Source organism: Alternaria arbusti, assembly GCF_024043155.1.
Source record: "Alternaria arbusti strain BMP 1465 chromosome Unknown scaffold_1, whole genome shotgun sequence".
In the NCBI taxonomy this organism is placed as follows: Eukaryota; Fungi; Ascomycota; class Dothideomycetes; order Pleosporales; family Pleosporaceae; genus Alternaria; species Alternaria arbusti.
In genome coordinates, this window is record NW_026249941.1 from 2680141 (window position 1) to 2691796 (window position 11656).

Consider the following 11656-nt stretch of genomic DNA (forward strand, 5'->3'; position numbering starts at 1 on the left):
AGCGGGGCGGAGCTGAAATTGGTCCTGATAGCGTTTCTTAGCGGATGGTTTGAGGATCGATTCGGGCTCGGCCGAACGCCTGAAGCACCGAAGAGCGACCCAAACCCGTGAAAACGGTTCCACCAGGGCCTCAATGTGTCGGACATGCTCTCCGCGAGGTTTCAACTAATCGTAAAGACAGATTAGTAGCCATCGGCATGTGGAGGGCCACACTAAAATTTCGATGTGCTTTTAATGCTCGCTGTTCGTACCTTCGAGTGACCGGCTTGTTGTGCGAAATCAGTATCCACACTCAACAGATTGCCGCTTTGCCTGATCACAAATCCTACGCGTTTCGACGCGACAACCTTACTTTCGTACATGTCGTACATAGTACCGTACGTACCGTACATTGCTTGTACGAACATGCGGGCGAAAGGTTGTACCGGTCGCCATCAGGGCCGATTACAGCGTGCGCTCAAGTACCGAGCGATGCGTCATGAATTTGTCGAAGCACGACACCGCTCGCGCGCAAAAGACCGAATACCGATGACGACAGTCAGCAACGCTTACGTGTAAAGACGTTTTGCTGTTCCATGGATGGCGATGCAGAGCGGAAGTGCGGAATGTGTCTGGAGGCAGAGAGCGGGTTCCGCGGCGTCCGAATTCGAGATGGCGCCAAGGTGCTTGGCATTAATTCACTCACCAGATAGCAGTGCACGTTTCAATGCTTTCGCTTGAGATTCAAATAGACGACTAGTGTAACTCACGAGGGAATTGTTACAGGGTTAGTATACAGTAAGGATCCTTAGATACCGGTTAGCAACTTTTCGTCCCTCAGATGCGCGCGCGGACGTCATCGCATGCGACCCCGATCGTCGGGATCGGACGGCGTGCACCAAGGTGGCTGCCGTCCCGTCCCAGGATATGCCCATGGCATACACGCACCCTGGAACGCCAGCAGCTGACACACCTTGTCGTATACCTTGCATTGGGCACTCGAACAGCTCCAAATAAAGCGCACCTACCTAAACGCCTGAGGGGTCACATATTGTACCTAGGTATACTAAGGTTGGCGGAATTCCCGGAAGGTACCGCAGAAATTGAGAGAAGGGATGTTCACCGTCGTCTCTGTGAATGCTGCTATACACTGTCGTCGGCCTCCATATCTGAGCAGACAGTGGAGGTCAAGATGCCACTAACCTTGTCAAAGTAAAGTTGCATGCAGCATGCTTTTAAGCGAGCAAATTTGACCAACCCCTCGTTCTACTCCACGAACAGACTCATCCCATCTGTCGTTGTCTATGCAGGCAGCATGGTGGGACGTTCGAGGACATATAATGTTTTGTGAGCCAAACTTCCATCAAATCACGTGAACCAATCCTTCACTCTGATTATCAGCATCGGTGGTTTAGTGGTAAAATTAGCCGTTGCCATCCATCTTGGACAGTTTCGGCTAGCCCCGGGTTCGGTAAGTTTGGATCGTCCACTCCATTCGATCCATTGTTCTAACAACACGACAGATTCCCGGCCGATGCAACACTCGCTTTCTTTTTGCTGCCATCCATCTGTGTAGCACAATCTTTTTTGCTCTTGTTTCATCTCAATCACCGCGGGCTGTACCCAGCACATTGCAGAGAGCGCGTTTAAGGCTGCAAGTAATGCGATCTAAAAGCTCGTCTGCACTACCTAGGTACACAGCTTTACGCCTCGTTTGTGTTAACCGCACTTTCTTTCTAGTAGGACGGACCAGGTGGACTGAAAAGCGATATAGCTTCCAATAGTTTTACAATAAGCCTATCACCATGGCGTCTAGCAATGCCAGCCCTCTTCTTCGCCTGCCCCGCGAATTGCGCGATCGGATCTACACATACGCCCTTCACGAGTCAGACGGCCTCATTTTCCATCGCGAAGATGACTACAAGGCATACTTCTGTACCGATTGGCGCCAACCACGGGAAGCCAATCAGCTCAAGTACACCTGCTGGCAGCTTCGCTCGGAGACACTCAAAGTCGAATGGCAGCTGAACGACCTTGTCTTTCTGAACCACCCGGAACGGCGTGGCAAGTTTACGACAAAAACACCCCCTGTACAGCTCCTAGGCTTCCTGGACATGTGCAGCGAAAGTTGGAGACAGCGAATCCGTTGCATCGTTCTGTTGGCTCAAGACCATTTTGGGGACTACGGCAGCCTCTCAGATCTACGTCACCACGTCCATGATGTAAACCTCGTCGCCCTTACCTGCGAGAACTATCCTCACATGACCGTGAGATGGCACCTCGATCTTGGACAAAACTCGCTAAGCGATCTTATCATGTACGGCCTCGTAGTAGTACGAGGTCTTCGTGGCAATGCCGTCGCCGTAGAGAATATTCTCAAAGAGCTGGGAATAAAACCCGAGTCTGTCAGAATGGGGACATTCTTGCAGTCTTGGTGTCGCGAATGGAGGCGCTGCTGTGGTTTCAATGCGTACGAGAACGTACTTCCGGCGCGAAAATTCCGTATTGTTCCTTTCGGTGAGATCATGGACGCGGAAGACATTCGCATGAAGATGGGCGGGCGTAAGGCTGAAGATGAACCCACTCATTGGGATGCTCCAGGGGCCGTAGGTGCTCACTTCTTCAAGAAACGTCTTGCTCTTGCGATGGAATGGGCAAAAGATGGGTTCTAGAAGGATGGCAAAGCATTTTTGTCGATTGTTCCGCGCTTTATCGCAGTCCTTCGTCATGGCTTCGGCACTCAACGATATTTGTAAGATTTAACTAGCTCGCTATCTAATTATTTAGAATATGAGATCTTCTCAGCCTCGATTGCGGCTCTTAGATCGGTCTGGAGTTCTGGAGGGTGTTCTGTCGATTGTCTTTCATTCATCGCATTGTCTTTGTGCGCATGACAATGGCTCGTGCCCACTCTTTGTGGGCATTCCAACTCCCACACAACTTGCATTCCAGCTTTTTCTTTACGTGGTTGAATCATCGCCCCATTTCCAAATCGCATTTCCAAAGCCACACTATCTCTACACCCCGAACGAATATACTATCACACAGCCTTGATACAGAAAGCTGCAAGCGCTCTCGCTATGTCTCACTACACGCCTCAAACCACCAAGGCCAAGTCCCATATAGCTCCGCTCGTCAAAATATACGTCTGGCGGTGTCCGAACGAGAGCTGCCGTCACGCCAACGAGACAATAGCTAGCGAGGAGGGCAGAATTAGAGTAATATCGAGTGGTAACGAGCTCCGAGAGCCTATGTGGTACACTAGGAAGTGCGAGAAGTGTAGCGAAGAAGCTGGTAGGGGATGCTGTCTTCTCGAGGTCAAGCTCCTTCCGCCTGAGGATGAAGCGAAGGGGAAGGGGAAGAGGAAGAGGAAGGTGCCAGTGGACGAGGACATCGAAGGGGAGCGCTGAGGTGATATGGCATCTACGCGCAAGCTCGATATATCAATTTTGCTACGTCGACGAAGTGTACGCGGCTTGACTTAGTAAGAGTTGAGAGATTCATCTGCTGGGGCGCCCATATCGCCTTTAGGCTGGTTGATGGTCTGAGAATGTCATCGTCTGCAACACACGATAACTTCCTTTGTTTTCTAAGCATGGTCATGATGACTGATATCTTACGCGAGATGGGTCAGATCGCGATGTGAACCTTAAAAACTTGTATCGTTGAGAACGCGTCTAGATATCCGATGTTCGGGTTCACGCGTCGTGCTAAGCCGCATCCGTCTTCGCGCGTTCTCCGGACGCGCGCAGGCAGGCGCAAACCTCTACTGACGTACCGCTTGAGAGCCAGAGCTATCAACACCCATCGACTATGATTCACCTGTAAGAATTGGAAGCTTGTGGGGTAAAGAAGAGGGGGCATTGACCCCAACACTCCATTCTAATACAAGTAGGTAAAGAGGGAGCCATCTCTTGTGGCCCACGTTCACCCTCATTGCGCAGCCGCTGCAGCTCTCAAGTTCCTGCAGCTGGTTACACATCATCGAATCCAGGAGTGCGACTTCCAAGGTTATTTCTCCGGAATGGCTCCTCCAGCGTTCGGCGCGGACTCAGCCGACGTAGGATATGGGGCCAAGATGCAATGCCGAAACATGCCTTGTCCTATTTGAGTTGCCATTGGTTGGCTAAATGCGCTGCACGGGGCTATGGACACCACCTGCACTCCCACGACTCTCCATCAGCATATCCGCGCCAGCAAGAGTGGGCGATTGTTGTCGTGGCGACCTGTCATGAATCGCTCTAACAATACCTGTTCCTTCGGCAAGGTTGTGGAATACTCATGCGCTTGTTAGGTACTGCCAACACAGAATGTATCGCGAATGCATCGCACATCGGCATGTGCAACCGAACACGGGCAATCATGGACAGAGAACGTGGTTCAGGACACCGCCTTTCGGCACATGCTGGGAGGGGCCGCTCCTCAACGCGAGACTAGCCCTGAAGCAATCAGTATGAGCGTTGAAATTCGCAAGCGAGGAACCAGTGGAAGGGTTCGTCCGCGTTCGCGCAGAGACATCAAGATGGCATGCGCCTCAACGGGAGCCGCACCTATTCCCGCCTATACCTCACGCCACTCGAGTCAGTAATCTCCCGCCCGAGCGAGCTATCATCCATGGCTCATGACTATTCGCCGTCTTATGCGTGCCCAAGCGATTCAGGCAGCAAAAGCGAGAAACTCATGATACGCTCGATTGAGGCCTTGCTGACGGCCGCCTCCACCAGTAGAGGGTTGCGTCGACATGCAAGGAACCAGATTCAAGCTCGGTAAAGGAGTGCCATCTCATCATGTGTCTTGCCTCTCCTCGGGGCCCGATCCCTGTCTTAAGAAATCCTTCCCCCAGTTTTCATCGACTCTTTCCTATCCGAATTGAGAGAGTGAAGCACTGTGCAGAGATGCTGTGCTTACTCCTAAATCACCATCTTCTCAAAGAATGCACACTTCATATAACACAACCTACCGAGTAGAGGTTTTCTAGCGCACCAGTTCGCCCACTTTCTTTTGCAACGACCCACTAAGATGTCTGACCCGAATGCGACGCTCATCGAATGTCGCACCGAGTACGCGATTGGGAGTGCCATCATCGCTGCGAGGTTCTTCACCAGATGGAAGACATTGGGATGGAGAGGCTTCTACTGGGACGACGCCTTCGCATTAACCTCGTGGATCTTTTTCACTTTGATCTATGTTATGGTGGAGTATCTCAGTAAGTTGACTGCCGCAAGTCCCTCGGTATCGAATCAGTCGACTAACACTTCTCCAGACGTAATGGGTGCGCCTATAGCCATGTCACAAGAGCAGCGTGAAGCGCTTCCACCTGCAATGCGGAAGTCGATGCGAGAGGGCGCAAAGGGCATGTTCGCCTCTTTCTACTTCTTGATATTCCTAGTCTGGAGTCTGAAAGGATCTCTCATCATCCTGTTCCTCCGTTTGACGTAAGTCCATATCTGCTTCCAAACAACTGATACTCATTCGTCGGCGCAGGAGAAGCACCAGGCTCTACTATTATGTACAGGCCGTGGCGGGTATCTCGGTCGCTGCGTGTATCGCCGCCATCATCACGCAGACAACACACTGTTTGCCCTTGAAGAGAAACTGGCAGATTCTTCCTGATCCAGGCAAGGAGTGTTCAGCTGGCATCGTCATCAACATCGTGATCGCTGTCGGAAACGTCTTGTGAGTATCAATATGGAATCCAGTGGTTGCAAGCTGACGCATTGAAAGTGTAGATGCTTTGCTGCTGGTCGTACCTTTGTGGATGTTGAAAGATGCGAAGATCAGCCTCTGGCGGTAAGTCCACGCGCGACCTGGACAGAAGCCAAAGCTAACCGGTATCACAGCAAAATTCGCGTCATCTTTCTCCTCTCTCTCGGACTCTTCGTTATGGGGATGGCGATCGCTCGCTGTATCCTATCTATCGGCTCTTCGGTTGAGGTCGCTCTGTCCTCAGTATGGGCACAACGCGAAGCTGTAAGTCTCACTGCCTTTGACATGCCGCATTGCGATGATATCTAACAACTTCGAACAGATAGTGTCCATTTTTGCAGTCAACGCACCCGTCATCAACAGCCTGTTCAGAGCAGAGACGTGGAAGACACAGCACTCTTCCGACGGCTACGTCTCGAAAGAATCCAACCGATCGCGATCGAATACGGGTACATTGGAGAAGATCAAGAAGAAGAAGACTGGCTTTGAGATCTATAAGATGACGGATATCGAGACGACGATGACAGACTTCGAGACAAGCAGCAAAGAGAGCACAACGGAGCTGTTCAAGGAACCAATGCTGTCTCCAGTGCCTTCACATTGGAGATGTTCGGCGCGTGGAGGGAGTCAAGATGGTCGTCCTGGAAGTAAGAGCATGGTTTGAACCATGTCAGGGCGAAATACGTGCCCCTTGGGCTATCGCGACAGCGTACCGTTTAGCGCTATTCTACGGCATATAGCTTTACTCCGCGGAGAGGTGAAGACGTCATGCACGACTTCTGCAAAAGCTCCTGATATCAACAGCGGTTTTATATATTTAATAGAGACGACACACATAGCTCGCAACGTTTTCTTCCACCTAGAACTGCTCGTTACAGCTGACGGCGACTTAATGCCCACGACAGCCAAAATCATTCCACTTGAGCCGCTGATATTACGACCTGCAAGATAAGGCCAACCCCAGCAATAGCAGCCACGACGGTGTCCCGAAACGAGTCATGGACATGTGTTAACGTACGCTAAGGATCAACTCCCTGAGCAACCCCACATGTGCCAAGCTCTTATTGCCGTCCGCGGTAGGCGACATCCCGTGGGATGACTGGGGTCTCTGGGAAGTGGACCTGAAGAGTCGTGAATTTGTGAATGTGTAGTAAACAACAGAGAAGCATGAATCATGTTGACGTTCCTTAAGTACTGTTCGCTATCCGTCCGTTCGGAAGACTATCATCTCATACGCGAAACTAAACACCACCTAACATACACATCATGACATCTATCATCAACACCTTGGACGCGATCCAGCCCTCACAGTTCTCCACAGACGCCGAGCGCTTCGAAGCCAAGGAAGCAGCGCGTCGTTTACTGACCCGCCTCGAAACGCCATTCGAGCAAGGCTGGAGACTATCTTTCGAAACACCTGTGCTCGTAGCCGGTGTTCAGACTATCCTCGATCTCGGCATCTGGAAGAAATGGATGGAAGCCGACAAGAAGAATCCCGGTGCGCCAGTGCACTTGGATCAATTGCTGGAGTGGGCGAATACGAAGGCTGAGCCGAACTTGTTGCGTGCGTGCATTTCATTGGGATGGAGAGTCACAATATTGATTGACGGGCTACAGGGAGGTTTCTAAGACACATTGCTGCTCTTTATGTATTAGAGGAGACAGACGTCGATACCTGGAAGCCTACACCCTACTCGCTTTCTCTCGGCGACACGGTGTCGCATACCGACCAGATTACAAAGTGCGGGTACGTACAACCCGAGCCCCCGATCTACACTCAAAGGCATCCAGCTAACCCAAGTCCAGCATCGACCACACCATCCCCACTGGATGTAACCTCCCCGGCTTTCTCAGAAAGTACAACTACCGCGAACCCATCGACCTGACCCAGCTCGACAACTACCGCGACATGACCAACGGAACAGACTTCTTCGCTACTTGCGCGGCGGATCCGCAAGGAAAGGGAAGTAGTTTCATGGGTCTGATGACCGCGTTGCGAAACCACAAGATGGACTGGACGGACGTGTACGACACCAAGCGAATCGTAGATGGCGCGGAAATAGAAACCGGGAAGCCATTGTTCGTGGACATTGGCGGCGCTCACGGCCTCGATACCTCGCGCCTGCTGGACAAACATCCCAATCTGCCCGCCGATGTCTTGATCCTGCAAGATACCCCAGAAGTCGTAGCGATGCCGATCGAGGACTTGGACAAGAGAATCGTGAAGCAGGCTTACGACTTCTTCACCCCGCAACCCCAACTGCATGCGCGCGCCTACTTCTTCCATGCCGTACCACACGACTGGCCTGACGCAGACTGCGTACGCATGTTCTCGCAAGTCGCCGCCGTGTTCAAGCGCGGATACTCCAAGCTCCTGATCTACGAGGTCGTGTTGCCGAAGAAAGGTGCGACAAACTTGATGACGACGCTTGATCTGCAGCTCATGAACTGTACGAGTGGAATGGAGAGAACGGAGGAGCATTGGGCGAGGTTGTTGAAGGAAGCCGGGTTTAGGATTGTGGAGATAAGTCGGCACCCGAGGGCGGTGGAGAGCGTCATCGAAGCGGATTTAATGTAGTTGTGAGCTTGTCGCTCCAGATAAGTTCGAACTTCAAACTTCCATGCCAGTTGAATGCATACCCTAATCGCATGATTTTCCCCATGCAGCCCAGCCTCTTCAGTTCTGCTTCGAGGTCTCCACTTCCTGTGGAAGTAGGAAACACAATGGTGTTTAATGTCAATGGCATGTACATGGTTTCGCACGAAACCATGTGGCAGGTTTGTATCAATCCGGCACCAATTTTGGAGACGTCGAATCGACCGTGCTGCTTGTCGTAGGGTAGGCGATTTGTCTCCGAAGTGAGAGCGTAGACATAGATCATGTTGCGGATTTCGCCTGGGAGGGAAAGGAACGGTGATGCTGAGACGGCGGCTTGGTGTGCGGCTGCAGTGGTGTGGGAGGAAACCGGGCCCAGGATCTTGAGGTGAGTTTTTGGTGGTCGTCTTCTAGGCTTGGAGACCTTGGACGGATTTTTGAAGGAAGATCGTGTGGTGGTGGAGGGGTTGTGGCCGTCTGGCTCAGAAAGCTTGGTTGCGACTGATGACTTCTGGATGAGCTTTGAGGCATACGAGCCCTCCCTCGTCGGACTGTTGCAGGATGTATGCATGGTACTGAGGAAGTCGATGTGTGGTGTGATGGTGTTGGTGTTGGAAAGAGGATGATGTAGGCTCTAGGGCTATATATAAAAAGTCAAGAGGTGAGTAAAAAGTTGCTTGTAGTCTGCAACAATGCAAGATTATTTCGCTATTGTTGGAGTTGGACAATAGCATTACGGGTCACTGCTCGCTACCATACCGCGGCGACCAGTTCACCTCCACTTCTGCCACTGTCATTGCCTACAATAGTCAGCACGGACCCTATTACAGCACTCGAATACAATACTCACAATATGACTGGTTCGAACAGATTTCGTACTTGACTTGCGCCGCCCTCAAAGACACTCCAGGCATGGCGCCATACATACGCAGCCCGCAACTCGCAGTGAGCGCGCGCGTCTTGATTTACACATCCATAGTCGGCACCAACAGCTCCTTCAAAGCGTCACCGCGCTCTTCTGGCCCGCAAACGTGCTCTCCTCAAATTCAATCTTCGTGATATGCTGGCCGGGGACAACAATGAGTCCGACGTAGCGACTGTTCCAAGCGACAGATGCAGATGGATTTCCCGACTCTTCCACCGCCTTGCGAATCGTCTCGGCTGATGGCGCACGGTACTCGTGTGCGAGTGCAAGAATGACATTACGGTCCTATGTCAAGTTAATACAGCAGGACTCCCCACTCGTCATGACCTCGTACTTTGTCTGTGCATTTCATCTGGCCTCCGAATACTCGCCCATCACTGGCGTGTATGCGCAAGTTCTTCCCGATGAACTGGCTCAGCCAGAAGGTGGCTTGCTCGTTGTCCATTTTGGTGGTCTTCTTGGCTCGAGGGAAGAGCCAGCTGTAGCGGTTGGTCCTCCTAGGGGCTAACATTTCGCTTGCCGGGAAAGAGGGACCGCAATGTGGCTGTGTAACACCTGAGGCTGGAGTCGTGGCTGCCTGTCGGACAAAGCGAAAGTGCCGCCGACATGGCTTGGCGCGTTTGACGCGTTTGCGCCAAATTTCTGGACTTTGCCCACGCCATGCGACCAGGGCATTCAGCACACACCATACCATGTATTCGATACGGCGGGGCTGCCAATCGGCATTGCTACGATCAGAAAACATCAGCCTCCACGCCAATGGCTCAAGACGCGCATTCTCGCGCACTGCAGTGAGCCAAAGAGGTCCGCATCACTCCCGAATTGCCTTCGTATATACACTCTACTAATGCGAACATCAGGCGCTCTCCCCAATTTCCTCCCACCGTCTTCTCCCGAACTATCCAAGCTCCTATCAACCTTCAACTCCCAAATCCTCCTCCCCGAACACTTGACCAAAGAGCAACAGAAGCTCGTATACTCGCAAGAAAGCCGCGCAAAACTCGAAGCCGAGCCTATAGAGATTACCTTGGGAGAGGTCACCCTGCCTCTTGAACACCTCGACCGCAATAGGCTACCGAATCGTTACAAGCGGCTCAGGGAGATTTGTAACCAAAGCGAAACCAAGGAGGACTGGGAGAATGTTGTCAGATGCTTGGAGGGATTCCAAGAGGCCGGGATCAAGGTCCACTGGCAGTGGCAGGAGCTCGTTATCAGGAAGTTGAACCTTGCAGGCATGCAGCATCTTGTTCTGAAGGCGTTGCAAAGAGCAGAGGAAACCGGCGTCAAGCTGAGCAATTACGGTGTTTTGCGTGCGGTGTTGAGGACTGTGCACGACAAAGCGGCTCTGGCCGATTGGGCACAGGACGATACAATCAAGGCGCACAAACTGGCGAAGCAAGTGGTGGAGCTCATGGAGGATGAGCAACACTATGTAGGCAAGAGACCGGTGAAACCGCGCGGAAAACCAGACAAGTTTGCCGAAGGCGACTACAGAGGGAGGCCATCTGTGGTTGCGCTGCCCACAGAAATGGCTGCTGTACTCGCCGACAGATACGGTGGAGACAAAGAGGAGGTCAAGAAACTTTCTAGCCGCCTGGTCCACGCGTTACAGCAGAGCGGATACACGGTACATCTTCCCCCATTACCTTCCTGCATATGCGGACCAATACTGACAAAATGTTCCAGACATCACTAGATGCTATATCTAGAAACTCCGACAAGAGAGCCACTGATTTCGTAAACGTCACCAAACTTTTGGAACACATCACCGACCACTGCTACGAACTTCTTGAGGTACTTATCATCTGGAACGCTCTTAAGACGTCTGGCAAAGTGCTCGGCGCTGAAATGCCCATGTCAGAAGAGGCACAGACGTTCGAGACTAGAACAAAGCTAGTATTGATCGAGGGTGTACGGTCGCTGGACGACATGTCCAAAAACAAGGAGGGCAAGCCGCTGATGCCGGCATATGTGCGCTACATCAAGGACACTGTTGAGAAGACCCAAGGAGAAAGTTACGCATAAGAGGACTGGGCGTCAGAGCCAGCGCTGTAGTTGAGAAGCTGTTGTGTAAGCTATAGCATGTATCATAGCACTGGACGAATAAGGGCCGCATCTTTGCCAGTCTAGAACTGTAAATGTATATCAACTCGAAGACTACCCAGAATGCATCCCTCTCCGATGGACATCGTATGCTGCCAGTAGATCGAGGTCATCGAAGACAGAGATGTCGTAATATATTGTTGAACAAACGTCATGCAGCACGGCAAACAGCGTGCCCATTCATTCCATCCCCATTGACCCAGCTATCCGACTTCTCCATAGAAGATAGCGCAGAGCCGCACCTATCCGCCGCTCACCCGAAGCACCTGCCCAAGTCACATGCATCGTGTGGCACCAGCAAACAGCCTCGTCGCTCCTACCTCGCTCTTACCCCGCCCCCGCTTTTG

The 11656-nt window shown here is 51.9% G+C and overlaps 5 protein-coding genes and 1 non-coding gene across 6 annotated transcripts; 5 read left to right on the forward strand and 1 right to left on the reverse strand.

The window, feature by feature from the left end:
• Nucleotides 1-1379: 1379 nt before the first annotated feature.
• On the forward strand, nucleotides 1380-1518 carry J4E86_000977. The gene has a single exon. It is a non-coding gene; the product is annotated as a tRNA-Gly (tRNA).
• Nucleotides 1519-1784: 266 nt separating this feature from the next.
• On the forward strand, nucleotides 1785-2651 carry J4E86_000978 (uncharacterized protein; the record flags this gene model as incomplete). The annotated part of the gene is made up of 1 exon (XM_051441550.1): nucleotides 1785-2651. The coding sequence occupies one exon, from the start codon at nucleotides 1785-1787 to the stop codon at nucleotides 2649-2651; it is 867 nt and encodes a 288-aa protein (XP_051307721.1).
• Nucleotides 2652-4998: 2347 nt separating this feature from the next.
• J4E86_000979 (uncharacterized protein) lies at nucleotides 4999-6349 on the forward strand (the record flags this gene model as incomplete). Its single annotated transcript, XM_051441551.1, has 6 exons — nucleotides 4999-5185; nucleotides 5243-5414; nucleotides 5464-5655; nucleotides 5704-5769; nucleotides 5820-5949; nucleotides 6008-6349. The coding sequence occupies 6 exons, from the start codon at nucleotides 4999-5001 to the stop codon at nucleotides 6347-6349; spliced, it is 1089 nt and encodes a 362-aa protein (XP_051307722.1).
• Nucleotides 6350-6951: 602 nt separating this feature from the next.
• On the forward strand, nucleotides 6952-8263 carry J4E86_000980 (uncharacterized protein; the record flags this gene model as incomplete). The annotated part of the gene is made up of 3 exons (XM_051441552.1): nucleotides 6952-7249; nucleotides 7303-7432; nucleotides 7492-8263. The coding sequence occupies 3 exons, from the start codon at nucleotides 6952-6954 to the stop codon at nucleotides 8261-8263; spliced, it is 1200 nt and encodes a 399-aa protein (XP_051307723.1).
• Nucleotides 8264-9278: 1015 nt separating this feature from the next.
• J4E86_000981 (uncharacterized protein) lies at nucleotides 9279-9717 on the reverse strand (the record flags this gene model as incomplete). Its single annotated transcript, XM_051441553.1, has 2 exons — nucleotides 9279-9491; nucleotides 9541-9717. 2 exons carry the CDS (start codon nucleotides 9715-9717, stop codon nucleotides 9279-9281), a joined length of 390 nt encoding a protein of 129 aa, XP_051307724.1.
• A 181-nt stretch (nucleotides 9718-9898) lies between these two features.
• J4E86_000982 (uncharacterized protein) lies at nucleotides 9899-11231 on the forward strand (the record flags this gene model as incomplete). Its single annotated transcript, XM_051441554.1, has 3 exons — nucleotides 9899-10010; nucleotides 10067-10833; nucleotides 10893-11231. 3 exons carry the CDS (start codon nucleotides 9899-9901, stop codon nucleotides 11229-11231), a joined length of 1218 nt encoding a protein of 405 aa, XP_051307725.1.
• Between the last annotated feature and the right edge of the window lie 425 nt (nucleotides 11232-11656).